General features: G+C 40.3%; 1 protein-coding gene across 2 annotated transcripts in view; it reads left to right on the forward strand.

The window, feature by feature from the left end:
• The first annotated feature begins 829 nt into the window (after window positions 1-829).
• The window catches only part of TRIM33 (tripartite motif containing 33), a 125,552-nt gene continuing 98,517 nt past the window's right edge, over window positions 830-27,864 (forward strand). Inside the window, exon 1 of one of the 2 annotated variants that reach the window (XM_081306550.1) lies at window positions 830-1,517. In XM_081306550.1, the coding sequence (XP_081162676.1) occupies window positions 989-1,517 (529 nt within the window). In that variant the 5' untranslated portion in view covers window positions 830-988. The remainder of the gene's footprint in view (window positions 1,518-27,864) is intronic. The other variant, XM_081306549.1, reaches the window with a different exon arrangement.

Here is a 27,864-nt window from a genome sequence, read left to right on the forward strand (position 1 = left end):
CTTTTTCCAAATAAAAAGACAACTCTTAGGGCGCTGCCACCCTACTAATCCCGGGACTCCCAGGACGTAATAATATTGGGTAGAGCGGTGATACCCCACACTGTCACACATCAAAATCTGCTTGAGTGACTTTTCAGCATCCATCAGCTCTCTCTCCCACTTCCTGATTCAGGTCTGGGGTGTGGCCGTGGCATCTCGGCTTTAAAAAGCTCCTCAGTTGACTGCTTCGTAGCAACGTTTGAGATGCACCTTAAGAAGCTATAAAGAGCCTAAGGAGTTGCTTCCTTAGTGGGTCTTTTCAGGCTATTCTGGTGACCACTATATATATATATATATCCATATTTAAAAAAAAGCCCGCTTTACCGCTCCCCTGGGTCACCACCTCTCAATTGAACAGGCGTCAAAGCACCGCAGAGACCCAGGAGGTGGCCACAGCGGAGCCAAGAGGACTCAGCGTCCGACTGAGTCGCAGGTGAAGCTTCCCCGGAGACGCGCCCGTCGCGAGGGATGGTGCCGCCTGGGAGACATTCGTTCGGGAAGGAATCCGGCCCAGACTCCAACCCTTCCACCCTTCTCCCCATCGCACCACCCCTGCGTCCGAGCTCATAACCACCTCCAGGCAAAGGCCATCCAGTGCCAGCGGCCTCCAGCTTTAAAAGCTCCTTCGGAGCTAAAAGGCCGTCGCGCTGACGCAACGTACCGGCCCCTGAAGGCCGAACAGGAGTCGAGGACGGCCCCGCGCCCGCGCACCGAATTCCCGCCTCCCTCCGGAGGACGTCCGTGCGTACGTGCGCGCGCCGCGTCCTCTCTCCCTTAACCGCGCGACGCGAGGGCGGGGGCACCCCGTGCGCGCACGCTCTCGTTGGTTCGCTCGCTTGCTCGCTCTCGGCGGCCGCTCTCGCTGCGGCTGCGGCTGGGGCTGGGGGCGGCGGCGGCGACGCGGGCGGCGGGCGGCGCGGGGCGGTCCGGCGGGTTCAAAGAGGAAAACATGGCGGAAAACAAAGGCGGCGGCGAGGCTGAGAGCGGCGGCGGGGGCAACGGCAGCGCGCCGGTAACTGCCGGGACTGCCGGGCCCGCGGCGCAGGAGGCGGAGCCGCCTCTCGCCGCGGTGCTGGTGGAGGAGGAGGAGGAGGAGGAAGGCAGCAGGGCTGGCGCGGAGGGCGGCGCGGCCGGGCCCGACGACGGGGGGGTGGCCGCGGCCTCCTCGGGATCGGCCCCTGCTGCCTCTGCCCCGGCGGCCTCAGTGGGCCCTGGAGTGCCCGGGGGAGCCGTATCGACGCCGGCCCCAGCTCCAGCGTCGGCTCCCGCTCCGGGTCCCTTGTCGGGGCCGCCGCTTGGGCCGCCAGCCTCGCTCCTGGACACCTGCGCGGTGTGTCAGCAGAGCTTGCAGAGCCGGCGTGAGGCGGAGCCCAAGCTGCTGCCCTGCCTTCACTCCTTCTGCCTGCGCTGCCTGCCGGAGCCGGAGCGCCAGCTCAGCGTGCCCATTCCGGGGGGCAGCAACGGCGACATCCAGCAAGGTGAGTCGGAGGCCCTGCCCTACGTCGGGCCGCAGGGGATTTGTAGAGCCCAGGAGGATCTGGGAACCAGGTGCTAGGGACCGAGGCTGCGCGGACCGGCGCGGTCCTGTGGCGGGGGTGGGGTAGGGGGAGTCTAAGACGCTAAAGACATGGCCCCTGGGACAGTTCCAGAGCGGCTGGACCGCCAGAGATATGGGGAGAGTGAAGGGAGGGGTGCCGGTTGCGAGACACTGGGGGAAGGGACTCTGGCTGCGAGGGAGGTTTGAGGTGCGGATACTAGTCGAGCCAGGTTCTGCAGCGTGTGGACCCTGACCGGTAGAAAAGAGGGGTTTGTGAGACCCGTTGTGAGTAGGGTTTTTTGGGGAAAGGCCCGTACCTGGAGAAGGGTTGTTGAAAGAGTGGGTAGGAGATAACGGCAGTGAGGATGGATTGCTCTTCAGGGAGGGAAATGGACCTGTTCTTGGTTAGGAGAAAGAACTACAGCTTAAATGGAGGTAGGTGAAAGACATTTGGAAGCTTGGGGCCAAAACAAGGCTCGTGTTAGAAAATAATTTTAAGATGACATTGGGAAGGAGAATCTGGGGAAGTGGTAATAGCTGTGAAGGGCCTTGGTGATTAGGGAAAATCCTAAGATTTGAGGATGAAGGAGAAATGAACTTGGAAGGGACATGGGAGTTAGGAGTGTTGGGCATGCATTTGCTTCATTTATTGTACGTTAATGAGCTTGTAGTTAGGGCATTATGCTAGGAATGAATAAAATACCCAACGAAAATGTCATTCACACTCTAGAGAGAAAACGAATATATATCGTACAATAGTGGAGGCTGGTATTCGGTACCATGGTTGGTGACACAGTGCAAACTTTGCAATAAAGGAAATCCTTGAGACGGCTTCTTGAAGGGTGACTACATCACCGGGTAGGAGGATATTCAGGGCAACAGAGCCCCTTTTTATATTTCTAGAATTAAAGGATGTGTAGTGTGATTGGAGGAAGTTAGATTGGATTAATGGGTGGAATAGATGAGGGTTCCACAGTTCCTTTTCTGTACTCTTAGGTCTAGGTGTGTTTTGGACTTCAGAAAAAATATAGTATTTTGGAATTTACCTTTTTCTAGTAAGATCTCTTATGTAGTATGCTAGTGGGATCTGTTTTTAACTTTTTACTATCAACATGTTTACATTTCTGCATTAAAATATCATGTTGAATATCATGTTGTTGAGATAGACAGTAGCCTCCAGAGATTCAGGTTGGTTTTGTTGCAAGCTTATGAAAAAACTAAAATTTCAAAACTTTATTTTGGTATCGAGGATTGAACCTACTGATTCTTAACAACTGAGCCACATCCCCAGATAAGTTGCTGAGGCTGGCTTTGAACTTGCCATCTTCCTGCCTTAGCCTCCTGAGCTGGAGGGGTGTGCACTATCACGCCTGGCTAAAATTTCAGAACTTTTAAATTTTGATTATGGACCTGTTCTAAAGGGTTGGAGTTTATCCTGTAGAGTATTCTGTTTAATAGAGGGCCTTCCTGAAGGCTTTTATATCAGTAGTTTAAAAGGATCAGATTTGTGATTCAGAAAGATCACTTGAAGTACTTGAGAAATAAAGGCAGGTGAGGCTGGAAGCAGGGAGACCAGTTAGAATCTCAGAAGTAATCTAGGTGAGAAATTATAATTTGAATGGTAGTTTAGGACTGAAAATGAGGTGTTACACAAGGAAGCATTTTTGTATGGGGGAATGGTAGGCACTTTGTGAAACACTGAGTTTGCATGTCTCCTTTGCCACTTTTTACTTACTGTGTGGATAGATTAATTATTCTTAGCCTCAATTTTCTCATTTGTGAAATAGGGACAAAACTATACATACTTAAAAGAGATATTGAGAGAATGAAGTAAAAAAAATGTAAAGTGACTAAGTACATGGTAGTTACCAATGAAATGGCAACTAGTTTATTACTGATAACTGACTAAGTGGAGGTGGGCATTGAGATTGATGTGAAGGGGACACATGTTGGATGAATTTCAGGTTTCTTGTTTGGTGGGTGGTAGGTCTGTTAATGTAAATAAAGAATTCAGGCATAGGACTGGAAGATGTAGAGTGCTTGAGATGTACAGTGGTAGAGTGCTTGCCTAGCATGTGTGAGGCCCTGGGTTCAATCCTCAGCACTCTTAAAAAAAGAAAACCAAAAAACCCAAAACAAACAAAAAACAGGCACAAAAGCAGGTGTGTGTGGTGGAGGGAGGATATAATGATGAGTTCTGTCAGATATGGTTTTGAACTATTGGGACATGCAGGGAAGAATGTTAATAAGAATAACAGGGCTGGGCTGTAGGTCAGTGGTAGAGTGCCTGCCTTGCACGTGTGAGGCAGTGGGTTCAGTCCTCAGCACCACATAAAAATGAATAAATATATTGTGTCCATCTACAACTAAAAACATATTTAAAAAAAAAGAATAAGGTTTTAGTGGATGGAGAAGATGTATCAAGGATAGCTGCTTATGGCCCCATGAGCATGATAAGACACATGGGATTCAATGTTCTTGTGAAAACCTGGATTAGGTGAGAGATTTAGAGGGAACCCAACATGCAAATTATGTTTGTGACTGAGGCTATAGAGTTGGTTCTGAAATTTATGCAGGGGAGAGAAGAATAATCTGTAAATTCCCTCTTCAATTCTCTATCATTTGTTTTTGAACTAGAATAAATAAGTGGAAGCAAGTTGATACTGTCAAGAAATCTTAAGTAATTGCTTTCTAAACAACATCTAAAAAAATTGAATGTGGGAATCTACCTTGTTTTTAGGTAGAGCATATAAAAAATACCTTTTTGGTAGTAACTCATGTACCTTTTGCTCCTGAAAAATGAGAACAGGCAATGCTAATAAGGACACTGAATTTAGAGGTAGGGAATATATTTTTGCCACTTGATTAGAGGTAGTTTATGCTTTTTCTGTTATAGTTTCTTTATCTCTATAATGTCATTCTTTAACATTCACTAAGTTGAATTTTGAATCTGAAATTGCTTTATAACTGAAATGCTTTAAAAATGCAAGGTATTATTAAACAACATGTGATTTCATCTTTTCTATTCTGGAGAGCCATAGCTGGTAGTTCAAATCACCATCTTTCCTAAGTGGTTCTCAAACAATCACAAGTATACTACTCTTTCTCTCCTAACTGATCTTTTTTTCTAAATCTTTTGATAAACTTATTCTCACGGTTTTACTGTCTCTCTAGGTTGATAGTTCTCAAAGTGTGGTGTCTAGACCATCATCATCATTATCAGCAGCAGCAGCATCTGTTATGAATGCAAATTCTTGGGGCTGGGGATGTGGCTCAAGTGGTAGCGCGCTCGTCTGGCATGCGTGCGGCCCGGGTTCGATCCTCAGCACCACATACAAACAAAAGATGTTGTGTCCGCCGAAAACTAAAAAAATAAATAAATATTTAAAAAAAATTCTCTCTCTCTCTCCCCCCCCTCACTCTCTCTTTAAAAAAGAAAAAAATGAATGCAAATTCTTGGGCCTCATGCCAGACCTTCTGACTGGCATGGCAGTCTGTTTTAACAAGTCCTGTAGGTGATTCTGATGCACGCTTGAATTTGAGAACCACTGTTCTTGAACGAAGAGCTTCTCACATCAAATGTGTCCTTAGAAAGGCTTTCTTTTGCCTGGTGGTGGGGTGGGGTAAGGATCAAACCCAGGGCCTTGTGCATGCAAAGCAAGCACTCTACCACCTAAACTATATCCCTAGCCTTAGAAAGGATTTTTTTCTTGACTACTCATTTTATTTTTTTTTTATTTTTTTGAGAGAGAGAGAGAGAGAGAGAGAAGAGAGAGAGAATTTTTTTTAATATTTATTTTTCAGTTTTTGGCGGACACAACATCTTTGTTTGTATGTGGTGCTGAGGATAGAACCCGGGCCGCACGCATGCCAGGCAAGCGTGCTACCGCTTGAGCCACATCCCCAGCCCATTGACTACTCATTTTACAGTAGTTTTCCAGGTGACTCTGTGACATATTGTATCTTAACACAGCTAAAATAAAAATGTTAGTTCTTGTCTCTTTTTCTAAAAGAATATTGTAGAATGTACAATGAATAAATAACTTTGGATGAACAAGACTCACCTGGAGAGCTTATTAAAATACTGATTTGAGAAATTCTTCAGTGATTCTGATTCAGTTGGATTGACTTTGCATCAGCACTGTTCTTTTTTTTCTTTAGTGGGGTGGGGTGGGGTGAAAACAAGCCTTACACATGCTAACATCTCTATCCTTTTTGAATTTTACTTTGACTCAAGATCTTGCTAAGTTACCCAGGATCTTGCTAACAAGTCCTCTAGGTGATTCTGATGCAGAATGATTCTTATCATCTTCCTTCCTCAAAAGTATCAAGTGGCCAGGATTATAGGCATACACTATCAAAAAAAAATTTTTTTTTTTGGCACCAAGGTTTGAACCTGGGTCCACTTAAGTAGTGAGCCAAATGCCCAACTCTTTTTATTTTTCATTTTGAAATAGGGTCTCACTAAGTTGCTTAGGGACTTGCTAAATTGCTGAGGCTGGCCTTGAACTTGCTGTCCTTCTGCCTCAGCCTTCTGAGTTGCTGGAATACAGACATGCATACCATCTACACTTTTATTAAGTACTATATGTGATTCTGGAGCAGGTTATACCTCCGACACTTTGAGGAACTTAAGTTGCATTTGGTTCTGCTCTTAAGAAGTTATGTGGTCTTTGGGAAAGGCACTAGGCATCTTGTCAGGGTTTTAAGTAGTATAAAGAGGCAGAGTTCCTACCTGTAAAATTCTATGATTCTGTTATTTTTTAAATTCTGTTATCTTATTTTAACTTTTTATATCTGTTTAAGCTTAGTATTATAGTTTGTGGGAAGGAGTGGAAGAATCAACATAAAAAACTATTTTATTTCTGAATTCTTCAGTTTATTGTAAAAAGCCTGAGATGGTAATGGGGAGGAAATACCTCTGGGTTTATTATGAAGAGTACTTCTTCATATTTCTGCTAATCAAACACCATGGTGAGCCACTCTGGGAAGTCTTCTGTTTGAACCCTTGGAATTTCTTACCCTAGGAATACATATACTGCACAGCAGTTCTAACCTCTGTATGACTTATCTGGGCACTTTTTATTCCCAGCTTTCTCTGATGTCCTATTTTACTGAAATAAGTTGGAGTGTTAGGGATCCAATCTGGGCCTCACGCATGGTAGGGAAGGGCTGTAAATTGAGCTATATTCCCAATCCCTTGAATTTTTGGATGGTAATATGGTATCATATCAGCAACCAGTCATTAAAAGATGTGTCAAAGGGAGCTAACGGTCAGACCTCTCTAGCCATCTTTAACTTGTAATAATAGCAAATGATCAATCTGGTTCAGCCTCCTGAATAGCTGGGAATAAAGGTGTAAGTGCAGCCAGGCCTACTAAGCAGTGATCTTTAGTTTGGTCCCCAGAATGTAGGTATCATGGTGTCTCTGAGTCCCTATTAAGCTCTGCAAGTTTACGACTGATTTCATAACTTTAGTAGTCCATTATTTACCTTATTTACTATGCTGACATGTTAATGGTGAGATAGCAATAATGGATGAAACTGCTAACACCTTTGCATAAGTTAATATAGTTGCTTTAAACTATTCATTGTATCTTTATTGCCACATTGGTTTCAAGTTGAATTACTTGGAACCAATAAAAAAAATTTTGGGAGGGTGGGTGCTGAGATCCATAGCCAAGTAGGAATGACCCATGGCATTTTGGGTTGAAAGGTGACCCTGCTCGGGGATTAGGGTGGCTCCGGGTTTAGGGTGGATCCTGATGGGAATAGGGTGGCTCCAGGTTTAGGGTGGATCCTGCTGAGAATAGGGCGTATCCTGTTGCCTCAGGCGCTGGCTCCTTTGGAGTTCCTGTTGAGTTCTCGGGGTTCTGAGAGAATTGGCGTGGGGAGCCAAATGCCGCAGTCTGGCTGGGCACAAAATAATCGAGCCACCACACCTTGTAGATTCAAACAGCAACTCTTTATTCCTATTCCGAACTCTCACCAGCACTCAACACGCACGTTCTGGGAAAATCACCCCCTCCACCAGGCTCTGCGTATCAAATACTCTCTGAATCCCGTGAGGGAACTCAAGGAGCTCGCGCCCCAGCAGGATCCACCCTAAACCTGGAGCCACCCTAAACCCGGATCTGCCCTAATCCCTGAGCAAGGTCACCTTTCAAATCAAAACTCTCAAACATTCATGCAATGTCACTGCAAATGACCTGGGTCCAAGGCAAGCCCATTTCCACAATGGAGAGTCCTCTCTCTAAGCAACATTGGGTAGGCTGACAAGGAAATTGCCATGCGTCATTCCTACTTGGCTATGGCTCTCAGCATCAAGCCAGGTGAAGGCAGTGTGTTCACGGGAAGTGTGGGTAGAGTGTCAGTGAGAGTTCGGGAATAAAGAGTTGCTGTTTGAATCTACAAGGCTTTGTGGTGGCTTGGTTATTTTGTGCCCAGCCAGAATGCGGAAGGTGGGGAGGAGTACTGGGGATTGAACCTTCAGGTGCTTAATCACTGAGCCACACCCCCAATCCTTTTATTTTTTTAATTTAGAGACTGGGTCTGGCTAATTTGCTTAGGGCCTCACAACTTCCTGAGGCTGGCCTTGAACTTGTTCTCCTGTCTCATCCTCCTTAGATGCTGGGATTATAGTTATGCTTTACCATGCCCAGCAAATTATACACTTTCTTTTTTTTCCATGAAAAGTAATTTTTACATGAATGACAAACTGTTTTTTCAGCATGAGTATTTGGCAGCTTTTTTCTCAAAAATGAATGAATTGAGCCTGTCATTTTCAGGAAAACAGCTGATATGTTGCTAATGATAAAAGTTGAGCTTTGAAATGGAAATTAGAATTTTGGAAAATTTATGTTTGCTTCTGTGAGTTGATTGACAGTTTTCAATGTTTAAATTGTTTTCTGATGAGGTTGGTAATGATAATGAATGTGTATTTTTGTTTTTTTGGGGGGTGGGAACAGTGTCAGTATTTGGAAGGTCTATATAACTTACTCAATCAGTATTTTCTAAACAACCTATGTGTAATGATGAAAAATTATGCATAGGAAAGTTTCAAAATGCAAAGTAGATCAATAAATAGAATTTAAAATTAGAGAATTGTTACATGTTACAGCTGACATTTAAGTAATGTACTTTCTTTCTATTTTTTTTTTTTTTTTTGGTACTGGGGATTGAACCCAGGGCACTTAACCATTGAGCCACATTCCCAAACCTTTTTAAAATATTTAGAGACAGGGTTTTGCCAAGTTGTTTAGGGCCTTGTTAATTTGCTGAGGCTGGCTTTGAACTTGCAATCCTCCTGTCCGCCTCCTGAGCCACTGGGATTCCAGGCATGTACCACTGTGCCTGGCTAAGCATACTTTTTAAGTCTTTTTTTTTTTTTTTTTTTTTAAGAGAGAGAATTTTTTAATATTTATTTTTTAGTTATCGGCGGATACAACATCTTTGTATGTGGTGCTGAGGATCGAACCTGGGCCGCACGCATGCCAGGCGAGCGCGCTACCACTTGAGCCACATCCCCAGCCCCTTTTTTAAAAAATATGATGACATAGTCAGTTATCTGACTACATAATTATTTGAAGAGGCTATTGAAATGTATTCTTCCCTTTTCTTAAGCATGTAGACATAGACATATGAGGTTAGATTTTCTTCAAAATTTATATTCTTTATGTTATTCAAAGAAAACAACTTGTCAAAACAGATTAAGTGAGCTGAGTTTGGTTCACACCCATAGTTCCTGCTACTTCATAGTGCTTTCTTCTTCTTCTTCTTCTTCTTTTTGTAGTGGTGGGTATTGAACCCAAGGCCTTGTGCATGCCAGGCAAGCATTCTACCAACTGAGCTATATCTCCAGCCCGAGTCCCTGCTACTTGAAAGGCAGATGCAGGCAGCTCCCTTAAGTCCATATATATGAGTTTAAGGTCAGCCTGGGATACATAGTGACACCTGTCCTAATAAACAAAAGCCCCCAGATGAAATGCAGAAGTATGTATCTAGATGTCCTGTACGAAAACACACATTGCAGAGATTGAGAAAATGTAGGACAGTGCTATTCAATTATATGTGTAAATACTTTTTATGATTCTGGGGATTGAACCTGGGCCTAGCACTAGCATATACTCCACCACTGAGCTACATTCCCAGCCCCATAAATTTTTTTTATTTGGAAAATAAGTTAGTTTTGATTAAAAAAAGTTACTTGAGCATTATTTAGTCAGCTTTTCATCACTGTGACTGAAGTACCATAGAACAACAACTTAGAAGTAGATATGCTGCTCTATAATTGGGGGCCAGGGGGTAAGGGAAGAATAGAGGAACATTGAGTTGTGCAGTGGGGTGTGAGGGAGGGGCGAGGGTAGGGGGATGGGAAGGACAGTAGAATGAGATGGACAATATAAATGTATGGTTGCATATCAATGTGACTTTGCACCATGTATAGGAAGAGGAGGGAGAAGTTTGCTTCATTTGTATACAGTGTGTCAAAATGTATTCTACTGTCATGTATAACTAATTAGGACAAATTTTAAAAAAGAACAACAACTTAGAAGAGGAAAAGTTTATTTGGGCCTCACAGTTTCAGAGGTCTCAGTCCATAGACAACTGGCTACATTGCTCTGGGACCAAGGTGAGGTATCACACCACAGAGGAAGGGCCCAGTGGAGGAAAACTTCTCCCTTCTTGGCAGGGTCAGGAGAGAGAGAGGGGAGGAAGAGGCCACAGGGAAGAGTTCTTCCAGGGCATGCCCCGAGTGATATACCAACTCCAGCTACATCCTACCTGCTGACTGTTATTACCACCCAGTCAGTACATTCAGGCTAGGATGGACTGATTATGTTATAGCTCTCATAATACAATCATTTAACCTCTGAATATTCCTGCATTAACAGGAGCTTTTGGGGACACCTCATATCCAAACCATAATAAACGTGTAACGAGATGCTGCTGCTAATGATTATTATTCTATTTGTAGTAATGGAGGTTGAACCCAAGGCCTTGTACATGGTAAGCAAGCCCTCAACCACAGAGCTATACCCCCAGCCCTTGTTATTTTATATTGAGACAGGGTCTTGCTAAGTTGCCAGGGCTGGCCTTGAGCTTTGGGATGCTCAGGACATGTCATTTGAGTAGCTGGGATTATAGATGTGCATCATCATGCCCAGTAATAACTCATTTTAAAATAAATTAATATTAAAATTTCTGCTTTAGTTTCTGATGCTTTACATATTGATGGCTATAATCACCTAAGCAAAAGCTCTGAGTTCTCAGTAATTAAGAATGTAATTATGCTGGGTGCAGTGGTGCATGCCTGTAATGCCAGCAGCTCGGGAGGCTGAGACAGGAGGATGGAGAGTTCAAAGCCAGCCTCAGCAACTGTGAGGCACTATGCAACTCAGTGAGACCCTGTCTCTAAATAAAATACAAAGTAGGCGTGGGGATGTGGCTCAGTGAAATTAGTAAAAAAGGGATCCTGAGACTAAAATGTTTGAGACCTGCTCCCTTAAAGGACAATAAGAAAGTGATAATTTAGATTCATCAGGCCAGAAGGAAGAATATTAAATTATAGAACAGTAGGAGGTGGCAAATTTATACATTTATTGTCTTTAATTTTGGTACCCATCACAGTTCAATATAGAGCCTACCCCCAATAGAGTAAAAATGAAGTAAGTATTTAGTAACTGAAGCTTAGCTTTCATAAATAGCTTACTGTAGATCCGATTCATCCTCCTCCCCCATATTTATGACTTAAAGTTCCCTCAGTGTACTTTGCTGAGGCCAAGTTCAGAGACTGGGATCAAGGAGGTAGATAACTGCCTCTCTATTCCTAGTGTTTGGATCCAAGGGGAAGTGAGAAAAAAGTAAGAATGAATGAATGCAGATACAAATTTTTTTGGTACTGGGGATTGAACTCACGGTACTCAACCACTGAGCCACACCCCCAGCTCTATTTTGTATATTATTTAGACAGGGTCTCACTCAGTTGCTTAGTGCCTCACCATTGCTAAGGCTAGCTTTGAACTTGAGATTCTCTTGTCTCAGCTTCCTGAGCTGCTGGGATTACAGGCGTGTGCTACTGTGCCCAGTCAGATACACCATTTTCAGAAAAATATGTAAAGCTTGTGTTCTAGTAATATAAATGATATGCACTATATAGTAATAATGAGCAGTACTTTGTGAGTATGGGTGTGTATATGGTGGTAGGGATCAAATGTAGGGCTCATGCGTGTTAGGCAAGTGCTTTCCTGCTGAGTTATATCTCCAGCCCCAGCAATACTTTTTGAATGCTTATAATGTATGATTTATGTTTCATCTATCAATTATTTGTCCATGTGTTTTTATTTTTCTTTAAATTACATTTTTATTTGTTTTATAAACATTCTTTATAGAGTTCATATAATTTTTTTTGTTGGTTATGGAAGTTGAAGATTTTTTTCTGAGCTTATAGCTTGGTGTGGTAGTCAGCCTCCAAGGTGGCCCCATATTCCTGTCTCCTGGTTATTTACTTGCTTCTATGATTTCTACACACAGTTTCTCAGGGCTGGTCTCTGTGACCAAGAGAGTATAACGGAATCAACTATGACTTCTCAGGCTTGGTCATTAAAAGAATATAGCTATTTCCCTGCTCTTTGGATCCCTTGTTCTTGGGCAAAAAAGTTGCCATTTGTGAGAATACTATAGTAGTCCTTTAAAAGTGCCAGAACTGGGGTTTTCTGCCAATACCCAGCACCAACAGCCATATGAATGAGTAGCCCTGGCTCATGTCTGATGCAGCCTTATCAGAGGTACTGAGTCAGAGCTGCTAGCCATGGCCCTGCAAATACCTATTTAAAGGAAACTTTTAGAAATAATTATTGTTATAAGCCACTGAGTTTTGGAATAATTTGTTACACAATGGATAATTGATACACTTGATTTAGCCACTGTTTTCTTTTCTTTTCTTTTTTTAAGAGAGAGCGAGAGATAGAGCGGTAGAGAGAGAGAGAATTTTTAATATTTATTTTTTAGTTTTCGGCAGACACAACATCTTTGTTTGTATGTGGTGCTGAGGATCGAACCCGGGCTGCACGCATGCCAGGCGAACGTGCTACCGCTTGAGCCACATCCCCAGCCCATTAGCCACTGTTTTCAAATAATTTGTTACACAATAGATAACTGATACACTTGATTTTTACTTTATAGAGAGCTGACTTTTCATGTTTGAGTGTTTTAAAAACTTTTAATCAGTCCATCCCACCCTTCATGCCTTGCTTTTTATTTGTGGTACTGGGGATTGAACCCAGGGGCACTCTACTACTGATCTATATCCTCAGCCCTTTTTATTTTTTATTTCAAGACAGGAGCCCCCTTGGTTGCTGTGACTGGCTTTGAACTTGGATCCTTTTCCCTTGGCATCCTAAGTTGCTGGGATCATAGGCACACACCACTGTGCCTGGCTTCTTTTTTTTATTTTGAGACAGAATCTTACCAAGTAGCCCAGGTTGGTCTTGAACTTGATCCTGCCTTAGGCTCCCAAGTTGCTAGACTCCCCCTACCCCCATGTTGCTCTATAGCTATTTAATATGCTCTTCACATATATCTTGTTCACCATGCCTGGCTCAACCGACATTCTGAAAAATCCTTTTTTTGGTACCAGGGATTGAACTCAGGGACATGAGACTACTGAGCCACATCCCCAGCCCTATTTTGTATTTTATTTAGAGACAAGGTCTTGCAGATTTGCTTAGTACCTTGCTTTTGCTGAGGTTAGCTTTGAACTCTCCATACTCCTGCCTCAGCCTCTTGAACTCTCCACACTCCTGCCTCAGCCTCAGCTAGGATTACAGGCATGTGCTAGTGCGCCTGGCTCCAAAAGATTTTTTTGTTGGATTTAAAAAATCATTTACATTTCACATTTCTATGAGCTTTATTTGGTTTATTTTCATAGAATACTCCCCACCCCCCCCCACTGTGGATTTAATATCTTCTTTCTCTGGGGATACTAATTAAGTTTAACATCCCCTAGATATTTTACTATTCTCACTATTTATTTTTTTCTTCTCTACCTACCCCCTTCTTTTTTCCCTCAGTGCTGGGGATCAACCAGGGACTTCTGCATGCTAGGCAAGTGTTGTACCACTGAGCTAGTTCCCCAGTCCTGTAGTCTATTCAAGCAACATTAATAAAAAATACCATTGCATACAATCATTTCAAACAAAAGAGGAGAGTGGATTTTATATATTTTGCTCTAAAGGCACAGTGAATTATTTTCATGGTGTTGGCCAAGCATAGTGTTTTTATACTTTGATTTATAGTTATGTTAAAAGATACAGCATGCAGCATACATAGAACCAGACTAAGCGCTAGTCATATTCCCAACTCACAGGAGAGCAACATATAAGTTTTTTTTTTTTTTTAAGAGAGAGTGAGAGAGGGAGAAAGAGAGAGAATTTTTTTAATATTTATTTTTTAGTTATTGGCGGACACAACATCTTTGTTTGTATGTGGTGCTGAGAATCGAACCCGGGTCGCACGCATGGCAGGCGAGCGCGCTACCACTTGAGCCACATCCCCAGCCCCAGAGCAACATAAGTTTAAAATGAATATTTAATCACAGCGGAATTTTTTAAAGATAAAAGTGAAAATGAGGCTAAGACCAAGGTAAATTTCCGAGTGACGCCTTTATTAGCCAAGCAGAGAAAGCCCTTTACCTGTGGTGAGTTAATTTAAATCATCCTCAGGACTAGGTGAGGACCTACAGTCCAGCTACTTAGGAGGCTGAGCCAGGAGGATCATTTGAGATCATAAGTTCCAGACCAGTGTAGACAGCATAGCAAGGCCTCCATGTCAAAATAAAAATAAAACAAAAGCAACAACAAAAACCTATAAATCCTCCTCAGTTAAACAGCAAAATGTTATTTTCCAAAAAGAATTTCATTCTTATTAGTTGATTTATTACAGATATTTTATGCCACGTGCGGTGGAACGTGCCTGTAATTCCAGAGGCTCAAGAGGTTGAGGCAGGAGGATTGGGAGTTTAGTGCTAGCCTCAGCAAAAGGGAGGTGCTAAGCAAGTCAGTGAAACACTGTTTCTAAATAAAATAAAACATAGGGCTGGGGATGTGGCTCAGTGGTTGCTAGCCCCTGAGTTCAATCCTTGGTACCCTGCTTCCCCCAAAAAAATTTTTACTAGATTAATATATTTTGAATTTTGTTGATAAAAATTTTAGAAATTTGTTTTCTTATTTAAGTACTTACATAATGTCTTTTAATATTATCTGTTGGTCCACAAAGCCTAAAATATTTACTGTGACTTCTGATGCCATATCCCACACTTGAATTGAGTGGGAAGGATTAGACATTGGTCATGAGTCAGATTTCAAGAAGTGTGATGTATATAGCCTACCTTATTGTCCAGGATTTGTAAGAGTAAAAATTTCTAAATTTCTACTTCTAATATTACAAATGACTGCAGAATAAAAAGTATGAATTACTATGTGGTTTACTAACAGAACGCCAATATCCAAATTATATAACTTTTTTTTTCCATTACTGGGACTGGCTTAAAAAGTAAATCTCATGTTCTAAGTACTTACACAAAAATTGTCACTGAAATGATAACCTATCGGTTTTTCATCTTCAATAGAGAAAATATAAGGGTTGAGTACTTCTGAAAAATTGGAAATACTCATTTTAAGCACTGAATTTCAGCTCTCCTTCATTATATTAAATTTTCTGCTTTGTTCTGGGATGTAGTTAATCTGTAGAGTGCTTGCTTAACCTGTACAGGGACTTGGGTTCAATCCCCAGCACCACAGAAACAGCAAATAACACTGGGGTAAAGACTGACATTTAAGCCACCTTAAAAATTTTTTTTTCCTGCTTTGTGTTGAGTCTTACCTTTATGTGTTTGAGAAATATTAAAGAGATATATGTAATGAACCTTGAACTCCTTAAACCTTACTGAAGAGCTAATACTCAAGAGTATTAAATAGCATAAGACATACTGTAACAGTAAACTAATCAAGTGTTCATTGAAATATTGTTCAGTAGAAGATTCTGATTAGTTATGGCTGAATTTCACTGCTTCTCTTATTGTTGATTTAGAGGTGATGATCACCTTTTCTTAGATGATTTTATGCTTTTGGCTATAATTACTTCTAAACTATTCAATTTTCCCTTTTTCTGTTTTCCTTCTTCATTTTATTTTATTTATTTTATTTTTTTAAGAAAGAGAGGAGAGAGAGAGAATTTTTAATATTTAGTTTTTAGTTCTCGGCGGACACAACATCTTTGTTGGTATGTGTTGCTGAGGATCGAACCCGGTCCGCACGCATGCCAGGCGAGCGCGCTACCGCTTGAGCCACATCCCCAGCCCTCCTTCTTCATTTTATGTTGCATACTTTCAAGATAGGTTGTTTGAATTACAAGAATTAGCGTGGATAGTGTGGAAAGAATTATGTGGATTGTTGAATTATTTGACTAATTCAACAACTTCCTTATAAAATGACATCAGTTTCAAGGTAAAGCTTTTTCTTGTTACTTTAAAAGAATTTTTTTTAGTTATAGATGAACACAGCATCTTTATTTATTTTTATGTGGTGCTGAGGATCAAACCCAGTGCCTCACGCATGTGAGGCAAACACTCTACCACTGAGGTACAGCCCTAACCCTTTCATGTTTCTTTATTTGCTCATAAAAATTTCTCGGGGCTGAGATTGTGGCTCAGCGGTAAAGTGCTCGCCTAGCACGAACGGGACCCGGATTCGATTCTCAGCACCACATAAAAAATAAAGACATTGTGTTGTATCCATCTACACCTAAAAATAAATAAATAAAATATTTAAAAAAATTCTCTCAAAGGGGTAATATTATCCTCTTTTTCTTTTGGTGCTGGGGATTAAACCCAGGGCCTTGAACCTGCTTAGCATATGCTCTGCCAGTGAGTTATACCCCAAACCTTCAATAATTTCTTTCCCTTCTAAGAGGTCTTGTTCTACTGTCCAGGTTAATCTTGAAGTGATCCTCCTGCCATAGACTCCTGAGTAATTGGAACTAAATGTGTATGTCATTGTGTTTTTCTTTTATTTAGTAATATAGGGATTGAACCCAGGGTCTCGGGCATGCAAGTGCTCTACCACTGAGCTACAACCCTAGCTCTTTTTATTTTTTGTTTTGAGACTGGGTCTCATCAAGTTACCCAGACTATCCTAGAACTTGTGATCTTCCTGCCTCAGCCTCCCTAGATTACCAGTGTGTGCCACTGCATCAACCCTCTTTCCTTTCCCTTTCCCTGTGTCTCTTTCTGTCTCTGTTTCTCTTGAAGCAGAGTGGGGAAATCTTCCCTGTGGAGATAGTAGGATAAGCCTCAGGTACCTTTAGAAACCATTGTAAGACATAAGGTGTAGTGGAGGTTAACTAGCCTAAAATTGAACTTAAAAAAAAAAAAATCAGTTGATTTGAATTGAAATTTGAATTTAAAAAGTACTCTGTTTTGGCCAAATAATACCAGGTAGACTGCTAGTTTTCTGCCTTTGTTCTAACTTAGTAGAATCTTATTATTAGTCTCTTTATTTGTATTGGATATAATTAATTATAATTCGACTTCTTAATTTTCTTTTTTTTTTTGACTTCTTAATTTTAAAAGCTTAAGTACTTAAGTAAACTTTTTTCTTTAGAGTGTTTCCATTCAGTAAGCTATAGCATAATATGTTCATTAGTAAGCATCACTGTACTGGTCAGTATTGCTTTTTTTTATCTAGTTGGAGAAACAAATGCAAGAGCTTTTTCAAATTGTGTACATAAGTCTTACAGTGAAATTTGGAAAGTTGATTATAATGCTGCATAAATAAATGATGCTTAGGTCTCAAAGTAAATTCATAAGTTTTTCTATCCTGTGTTACAGGTACCCTCAGAATTTTACTGATTCTGTGTCGAACCATTTTTGTAGGAGTAGTTTAATTTGTGTTTTCCTGACAACTAGTAAAGTTCAGCATCTTTCTGTGTATTTATGGCCTTTTCCTCCCCCTCCCTTTTTTTGGGGGGGATGGTGGTGCTGGATATCAAACCCAGCCCTCACTCATGCCTGGCAAATATTCTACCATTGAGCTTGTGCTCTACCACCAGCTCTGGGTGCCTACATTTTTTTCTTTTTCTTTTTTTGGGGACCGGGGATTGAACTCAGGGGAACTTAACTACTGAGTCACATCTCCAGCCCTTTTTTTGTATTTTATTTAGAGACAGGGTCTCACTTGCCATTGGTGAGGCTGGCTTTGAACTCGTAATTCTCCTGCCTTAGCCTCCTGAGCCACAGGGATTACAAGTGTGTGCCACTGCGCCTGGTTTATATTTTTTCTTAATGGATTGTCTGCCCTTTTAAATTTTTTTCCCTTCCACTGGGTGTGTGTAGGATTCTTTTCATATTCCAAGCATGAATCCCTTGTCAGATATGTTGTCAGATATATATATATATATATATATATATATATATATATATACACACACACACACACACACACACACACACACACACACACACACACCAGTAATTGTCCCCCTTCCCTCTGCTGGTACTGGGGATTGAGCCCAGGTGGGCTTTGCCACTGAACTGTGCCCCTGCCTCTTTTTATTTTGAGACAGTCTTGCAAAGTTGCCAAGGCTGGCCATGAACTTAGACAAATCTTCCTACCTATAGCCTCCCGAATAGCTCGGATTACAAGTGTGCCCAATGACACCTGGCCTTGCCTAGTAATTATATTTTAGAATTTTACATTTATTTTAGCTTTTGAGTAAGTAGTACTTTTATATTGGCTCAAAAATTAATTAAGTCCACAAAATCACATAGTGAAAATCCTCCTTCCCACTCCTTGTTCTCATCTAGTTCCTGTCTCCCCAATAGGTAGCATGTGTTAATAGTTCATTTTGTCTTTTAGTATATCTAAATGATTTTCTACAAGGATGTTAAATCCATTCATTGTTGGAAAGAATAGCCTCTTCAAAGAAATGGTGTTGGAACAATTGAATATTCAAGTACAAAACAATGAAGTTGGGCCTTTCCCATGCATATGCAAAAATTAATTTAAGATGGATCAATAAGCCAGTGGTGGTGTGCACCCCTGTAATCCCAATGGCTCTTGAGGATCATGAGTTCAAAGCCAGCCTCAGCAATGGCGAGGTGCTAAGCAAGTCTGTGAGACCCTATCTCTAAAAATAAAATACAAATTAGGGTTGGGACTGTGGTTCAGTGGTTGAGTACCCTTTAGTTGAATTCCTAGTAGCCCCCCCCCCCCAACGATGGATTGACAACCTAAAAATAAAAACTGAAATCAAAACTCAGAAAAAAATAGTATATCTTCATGAACTTGAGATTGGAGATGCATTCTTAAATATGAGCAACAAAAGGAAAAATAGATAAATTGAATTTCATCAAAATAAAAAACTTTGGTGCATTAAAGGAAAGTAAAAAGATAACCTATGAAGTGTGAGGAAATATTTGTAAGTCCTATATCGGATAAGGATGTAGTATCCAGAATGTTTAAAAAACTCTTTAACAAACTAATAATAAAGACAGATAACCAAATTAAAAAGTTGGCCAAATATCTGAATAGACAGTTCTGTAAAGAAGATATATACATGACCAAAAAAGTGCACATGAAGGTGGCATGGTGGCGTAGGCCTGTAATCCCAGTAGCTTGGGAGGCTGAGGCAGGAGGAGTTGGAGAGTCAGCCTTAGCAAAGGCGAGGCGCTAAGCAACTCAGTGAGATCCTGCCTCTAAATAAAATACAAAATAGGACTGGGGATGTTGCTCAGTAGTCGACTGCCCCTGAGTTCAATACTCAGTACCCCCACTCCCCAAAAAAGCTCATGAAAAGATGCCCAAGATTCTTTGTCATGAAGAGAAATGTAGCCCTGGGTGGGAATATAGCTCAGTGATAGAGTGCAGAGCCCTGAGTTTGATTTTCAGCACTGGAGGGGAAAGTAAAAAGGGAGGGGTGGAAGGAGAAGAAAGGGAGGAGAAGAAGGAGGGAAGGATGGGGAAAGGAAGACAGATACCATTTTATGCCAAGTAGGATAAAACTAGCACCCAGTGTGATGGCTGAGGCAGGAGGATCATGAGTTCAAAGGCAATTCAGTGAGACCCTGTCTCTAAATAAATCAAAAAAGGACTGGGGATGTGGCTCAGTAGTTGAGAGCTCTCTGAGTTCAATTCTCAGTAACAAAACAAAACTGGTAGTGCTTGCTTAGGCAGCAAATACACTAAAATTGGAATGATACAGAGAAAATTAGCATGGCCCCTGCACAGGGATGATATGCAAATTCACAAAGTGTTCCATATTTGTGGAAATAAATGTTTGTAAATAAATAATTAATTTTAAAAAGTGGCAAATGTTGGAAAGGATGCAGGGAAATTAGAATCTTTATATATTGCTGGTAGGAATAGTGATTCTTCAGAAAGTTAAATGTAGTACTAATATGTAGCTTATTAATTCCATTCCTATATTCTTTCATATCCAAAAGTTGAAAACATTGATTCAGGGGCTGGGGATGTGGCTCAAGCGGTAGCGCACTCGCCTGGCATGCATGCGGCCTGGGTTCGATCCTCAGCACCACATACCAACAAAGATGTTGTGTCCCCCAGAACTAAAATAAATAAATAAATAAATTCTCTCTCTCTCTTTCTCTCTCTCTCTCTTAAAAAAAAAAAAGAATCTCCTAGAGTTAAAAAAACAACAACATTGATTCAATGATACCAATCAGTGTTAATTGCAGCATTACTTACTAACCAAAAGGTGTATATAGCCTAAGTGTCCATCAGCAGATGAAGTGATAAAATAATGTTATGTACCTAAAATGGAATATTATTTGCCCATGAAATGAAATTCTGAAACATGCTGCAACATGAATGAACCTTGGAAATATAAGTAAATTAAGCCAGACACAAGTGGGCAAATATTTTAGTGTCTACACTGATAATGAAACATTCACAATAGGCACATTCATAGAGATGGAAAGTTGATTTTAGATTATAGTGCCAGGAGATTGGAAGGAATGTTGAATTGTTGCATTTCTGTTTGGGATGATGAAAAGTTTTGGAAAAGGTGGTAATGATTAGATGCTTGAAAACATTGTGGCCTTTTTAAGCCCACATAGCCATTTTAATTTTTATGTATACGGCTATGTGGCCTTAAAAGAGCCACAATGTTTTGCAAGCATCTAATCATTACCACCTGGATTTGGTGGCAGAGGCTCAGTTAGAGGCTGAGGCAGGAGGATTGCTTTGAGTCCAGGAGTTCGAGGCTAACATAAACGACTTAGCAAGATCCCATCTTAAAAAGGCAAATATTGTTTTATATATATTATAACACTAAGAAATGCTCTAAAAAGTGATTTTAAAATCATGTATTTGAGATATTTTTTATCATATATTTAAAAATCAGTTTTGACTGTGAATTCTTTATTGTAGAATTCACTGAATAAAATTCATTTGTAACCGTAGTATAAATAGTTGCTTTACTTTTAGAGTCATTCATAAACTTGGGCAGAGTGGCAAAAAATTTGACTTGCCTGGCAGTTCCTGTATTTCCAGCTGAGATTGAACAAGGCACTGCTCTGCCTGTTTTCAACTCTCATTGTAAACAAGTATCCTCTTTAGTGCCTTTTGTTGATGATTTCACTACTTAAAATGACCCCCAACTGAAACACCTAAATGCCCTAAATGCCCTCTTGTGTCCTTAAAAGCACCAAATGTGTGCTTTTATGGGGAAAATAACTTAGAGAAGTTTCATTCAGGCTTTAAGTTCCAGTACTTAGGCTGTGAATTCCACGTTAATGAACTAGCAATATTGATGAATGAAAATATTGTGACCAGAGGCTTGTAGAAACCTAATCCTATATTTCCCCAGGAGCATTATTTAGAATTTACTAATTTATTGTTTGCATCAACTTTATACTACCTAACTACTCTGAATAATGAGAATTGACCCAATGTCAGAGCAAATAAAGTCTTTTTCTTGGGGAGGGTATGTGTACTAGAGATAAAATCCAGGGCCTTGTGCATATTAGGCGAGCACTCTCCCACTGAACTATACCTCCAGCTCCTAAAGTCATTTTTTTATGTAAATGGAAATACTACTTTGAAGCCTATTTAATCTGATATTAATATAGCCACTTCTTTTTTCTTAAAATATTTTTTTTAGTTGTTGGACATTTGTTTTATTCGCTTATTTATATGTGGTGCCGGGGATCGAACCCAGTGCCTCACACATGCTAGACAAGCACTCTACCACTCTACCCCAGCCCTAATATAGCCACTTTTTAAAAAAATATTTGTTTTTTGATTGTAGTTGGACACAATATCTTTATTTTCTTTATTTATATTTATGTGGTGCTGAGGATCGAACCCAGGGCCATGCATGTTGCTAGGTGAGCGCTCCACCACTGAGTCACAACCCCAGCCCCCACCCCCCCAGCCACTTTTAAAAAGAAAAAAATGCTTAGAACTGTGGGTATATATAGCTCAATGATTGAACACTTAACCTACTACGCATAGGACTCTGGGTTTGATCTCTAGCACTGCAAAAACAAAACAAGCAAGCAAGCAGCTGAAAAAACCTTTGGGAATCAGAGTCGGGTGTGTTGCAAGTTTGAGGCCAGCCTTGGTGGCATAGTGAGACCTTGTCTAGGTAGATAGGCACACTGGGGATATAGATCAGTTAAAGTGCCCTTGGGTTCTAATTCCCAGTATCAAACAAACAAAAACCTACCAAAAAACTACCTACAAAAAAACAGTTGGAAGGTAGGTATGTAGTAGCTCTGTGGTATAGTGCCTGCATAGCATCTGCAAAGCCCTGAGTTTGAGTTCCAGAACTACAACTAACTCACCCCATTCCCCCTCTTAATTGACATAATTCACAAACCATATTTCAGACATTTGAAGTATATGTTTTGGTAGTTGTATGTTCACTGAATTGTGCACTATTGCCACAGTTAGTTTTAGAATATTTTCATTATTTCCCATAGAAATGGTTCCCATTATTGATTATTTCATATTTATTGCTTCACCCTCCCCCCATATACCTGTGAAGCTGTTGTCCACTACAGTGTGGAAGTCTCATGTCTCCACAGAGGGCATTGTCTTGAGCATGAGCTATAATGAAAAATGATATAATTACCTAAGATATAATGGTTTTTGTCAGGGTTCTCCTTGACTGTTTCTCTTATCTCTATTAAACTCTCTCCCTGTTGGTATCATACCTAGCTGTTAGGCTCTATTAATTGTTTTGATTACTCTGTTTTTAACAGTTCATTGGGACAGAAGTTTTTCCACAGACTGTTGTGATTGATCCTTCCTCCACCCCCCATAGGTTTTGAGGTTAGTTTTAGGTTTCTTCTGACCCTAGCAGAACTCTTTAGAGATCTTTTTGGTTCTCTCTTGTAAAGTAGTTGGCCCCATTGTTTAGCTTGCTATTCTTATGGAGCTATCATCTTCCTTTTAATTATTTGCCACCCAAATTTCCTGTTTTTAAGAGTGCCCTTAGGCTTGAATTTATCCATCATTTTGTTCCAGCTCTTTATTCTTATAGTCCTCATTTTCTCCTGGAAAATTAAGTCTTTGAGCCTCTGCTTCAAAGTTGTTGCTGGAAACAATGATCTACTTTTTTGGGGTGACATGAGCAGTTTGTTGGGTTCAGTAGTATTTGGTCTCATTGACTTGCCTCTCCTGGCATGGATCCAGGTGAGCTGTTCCAACATGTTTTGGCTATCTTTGCTCTAGGAATTGGTATTGGTTAGAAGAAGGGAGCTTGTGATTTCTGGGTACACACTGCTTTGAATTTAGCATTTGCAGTCCAGAGCTAGGTGGGATACCATATCTCCTTGGAGAAGGTGCCTTAGCCCTTGACTTGAAGCTGGTGGGGGAAATCTTTGACTGGAGTTGCTGTCACTGTGTTGAGTTGATGGGGAGGGAGAAAGCATGGGTCTTAGCTCAAGTGCCTTATACCTTACTTGTGTTTACCAAGATTTAGTAGTTTTTCCCTGACTAAATAGTTCACAATTTGCTGTGTGTCCTTGGGTCAATTTCTACATATTTTAAATAGTTGTTATTTTTTTTATCTTTATTTTTATTTTATGTGGTGCTGAGGATCGAACCTAGCACCAAATTAAAATTGATTTTTCTTTTGTTATGTTTTAGTCTACTTTTTTCACTGCTGGGACCAAAAGATCTGACAAGAACAATTAGAGGAGGAAAATTTTATGTTGTGGCTCACAGTTTCAGAAGTCTCAGTTCATATATGGCTGAAGTGAGGCAGGACATAATGGTGGAAGTGTATGGTGGAGGAAAGTAGCTTAGGACATGATGATCAGGAATGACAGAGAGGGGGGGGGGAGGGATCTCTGTTCAAAAAGAACAAAATATAAACCCCAAAGGCATGCCCCTAGGAACCTACCTCCAGCCATGTACTACTTGCCTACAGTTACCACTCAGTTAATCCCTATTAGGGCATTAATCCACTGATTTGGTTAAAGTTCTCTCTGTTTTTTTTAGTGGGTACCAGGGATTGGACACCCCCCGCCCTATTTTGAATTTTACTATTTTGAATTTTATTTATAGACAGGGTCTCACTCAGTTGCTTAGTGCCTCACCATTGCTGAGGCTGGCTTTGAATTCTCCATTCTGGATTTTCCTGTCTCAGCCTCCTGAACAGTTGGGATTACAGGTGTGTGCCGCTGGGCTGAATGGGTTAAGGTTCTCTTAACCCCATCATTTGGTCTCTAAACCTTCTTGTATTGTCACACATAAGCTTTTGGGGGACACCTCACATCTAAACCATAACAATATGTAATAAACTTTTTTTTTTATTTTGTAAAATTTAAATTGTTATATATATAACCAATATGTGCACTATAAAATTTGGTACCCTTTGAATCGAGAGAAGTTTTTCTTTTTTTAAATATTTATTTTTTTATTTTTAGGTGGACACAATATTTTTATTTTTATGTGATGCTGAGGATCAAACCCAGGGCCTCATGCATGCTAGGTGAGCACTCTACCACTGAGCCACAACCCCAGCCCCTGGGAGAAGTTTTTCTTGTTTTTGGTAGCTAAAGACAAGGACACATTTTGTTAAATGTTCACAGACATACCAAAGAATGTATGTTTTCTATTCTAGGAATATATAAATAACTCTTTTAAGTTATCCATACCTGTTGCATTTTCTTTTTTACCTCATTTGAAAAGTATACTGAGAAGTCATTTTATTTTTGTCATAGCTTCCCTTCATTTAAATGATTTTCCTGTTACTATTTAGCTAATTTTATTTCTAGATTTCTGTTTATTTCTAGGTAACTATTTTCATATTTTTTCTTTGTCATAGTTAAATGTACTGTTTCTTTATGTTTAATGTATTAGTTCTATACTTACAATCTCTTTTTATTTAATTTTCACTCATTTTTACTTTTGGTTGATATTTTTTCCTGTGTCTGTCTGCTTTCACTGTTTTTCTTTTTTTGGGTCCGAGGGCAGGGTATAGGAGATTGAATCTAGGGGTAGTTCACCACTGAGGTGCATTATTAACCCTTTTTGTTTTTTGAGTTAGAGTCTCACTAACTTGCACAGACTGGCCTTAAACTTGTGATCCTTCTGCCTAAACCTCCTGAGTAGTTGGGATTATGGACATGTATCAAAGTACCCAGATGCTTTTACTTTTAAAAAGATGTCATTGCATTAACTTCTGGCTCTTATAGTTTCTTTTTTCTTTTTTTTATTTTTAAATATTTATTTTTTAGTTTTATTTTTTGGCAGACACGACATCTTTGTTTATATGTGGTGCTGAGGATCCAACCCGGGCCGCACGCATGCCAGGCGAGCGCGCTACCGCTTGAGCCACATCCCCATCCCTCTTATAGTTTCTTATGAAAGTTCTGCTATTACTTTTTCTTTATGTTTAAGTATGCTATTACTGCTATTACTTTTCTTTATGTTTAAGTATGTCCTTCTGCTTTTAAGACATTTTGTTAATGTTTTTTTAGCAATTTGATTATGATGTGCTTTTGCATGCTTTTATGTAGAGATGTTATCTTCAGGGATTATTGAGATTCTTACATTCTTGGGTTATAGTTTTTATTGTTTGGGAAAACTGGCCATTAGTTCTTAAAATATTTTTCTGATCCTTTTTCGTCTTATTTAATACTTCATTTCTCTCACCTCAGAGAGTGTTAGTTTTATTCTGGACCACTGTGGTGAAGCAAATGTTGCAATAAACTGGGTCAGACAGTTTTTTTTTGTTGTTGTTGTTTCCCAGTGCAAATAAGTTTACATTATACTGTAGTCTTCTAAGTTTGTGATAGTATTATGCCTAAAAAATGAAAAATAACAAAAAACCCCACAGTGTATGCTTTATTAAATGATACTTTATTAGGTTGAGAATGTAATTGAGTGGTAGAACACTTACTTTGCATGTATGAAGCCTTGGGTTCAATCCTCAGCACCACCCCAAAAGACAAAAACAAAATACTCATGGACACCCCTCCCCCTACATACCATTTATTGTTAGTAAAAGTACAAATGACTATTTGAAACTTCAACATAATGTAATCTCTTTCCTGGTAGAGTCTTTTTCCTCAATGTTGATGCTTGCCGAGTCTTCTGGTGGCGATTGCTGAATTGGTCAATTGAGTGGCTTTAGTATTTTCTTATACAATGAAGTTTGTCATTTCATTTGACTTTTTTTCATGAAAAATTTCTTGATAATGTGGTATTTTTTGATAGCATTTTACCCACAATGCAACTTTTAAAATCAGAGTCAGGGGCTAGAAGTGTAGCTCAGTTATAGAGGTTTACCTAGCATGTGGGAGGCCATGGGTTCAGTCCCCTACACTGTAAAAATAATAAATAAATTGGAGTCAGGAGGATTATTTGAGCCCATGAATTTGAGAACAGCACGGGCAACATAGTGATACGCCATCTTTTTGTGGTTCTGGGGACTGGATCCAGGGGTTCTTTACCACTGAGCTATATCTCTAGTCCCCTTTTTTTGAGTATGCTGTGTTGCCTATTGTGGCCTTGAATTTGTGATCCTCCTGCCTCATATAGGCATGTGCTACCACACTTGACAAGATACCATCTTGTCCTCTCAATCCTTGTTGCTACTTTATTAAGTTGAATAATATTCAAAATCCTTTGTTGTCATTCCAATAATATTCATAGCATCTTCATGAGGGCTATGTTCTATCTCAAGAAACTGATTTTCCTTTTTTCTTTTGGTACTGGGGCTTGAACCCAGGGGTGCTTAACTGCTGAGCTACATTCCTTGCCCCTTTTTATTTTTTATTTTGAAACAGGGTCTCACTAATTTGGTGAGGCTGGCTTTGAACTTGTGATCTTCTTACCTCAGCCTCCCGAGATGCTGGGATTACTTTGTGTGCCACTGCGTCCAGCTCAAGAAACCACTTTCTTTGTTCACCCATGAGAAGCAATTCCTCATCCATTCAGGTTTTATCAAGAACTTGAGCATTTGAGGTACATTTTCAGATTCCACTTCTAATTCTACTTTTCTTGGTATGTCTACCACATCTAATGTTACATCTTCTGCTGAAGTCCCGAACCAAAGACATCCACGAGTATCAGAAACAACTTTTTCCAAACTTTTTTTTTTGATACTAGGCATTGAACTCCAGCACTTGACCACTGAGCCACATCACCAGCCCTATTCTGTATTTTTTTTTTTTTTAAAGAGAGAGTGAGAGAATGAGAGAGAGAGAGAGAATTTTTAATATTTATTTTTTAGTTCTCGGCGGACACAACATCTTTGTTGGTATGTGGTGCTGAGGATCGAACCCGGGCCGCACGCATGCCAGGCGAGCGCGCTACCACTTGAGCCACGTCCCCAGCCCCCTATTCTGTATTTTATTTAGAGGCAGGGTCTCACTGATTTGCTTAGCACCTTGCTGATGTTGGCTTTGAACTCATGATCTTCCTATCTCAGCCTCCCAAGCTGCTGGGATCACAGGCATGCATTATCGCCTTCCAAACTCTTGATAATTTTATTTTGACCTCCCCACATGAATCACAGATGTTCTTAGTGGCATCAGAATGATGAGTCCTTTCCAGAGGTTTTTTTTTTTTTATGTTTCTTTTTTTTATTTTTTTAGTTGTAGATGGACACACAATACCTTTATTTTATTTATTTATTTTTATGTGGTGCTGAGGATCGAACCCAGGGTCTTGCACATGCTGGGCAAGCACTCAACCACTGAGCCACAACCCCAGCTCCCCCAGAAAGGTTTTGATATACGTTGTCCTGTTAGT

The sequence above is a fragment of the Spermophilus citellus genome (assembly GCF_964194105.1).
Source record: "Spermophilus citellus genome assembly, chromosome: 9".
In the NCBI taxonomy this organism is placed as follows: Eukaryota; Metazoa; Chordata; class Mammalia; order Rodentia; family Sciuridae; genus Spermophilus; species Spermophilus citellus.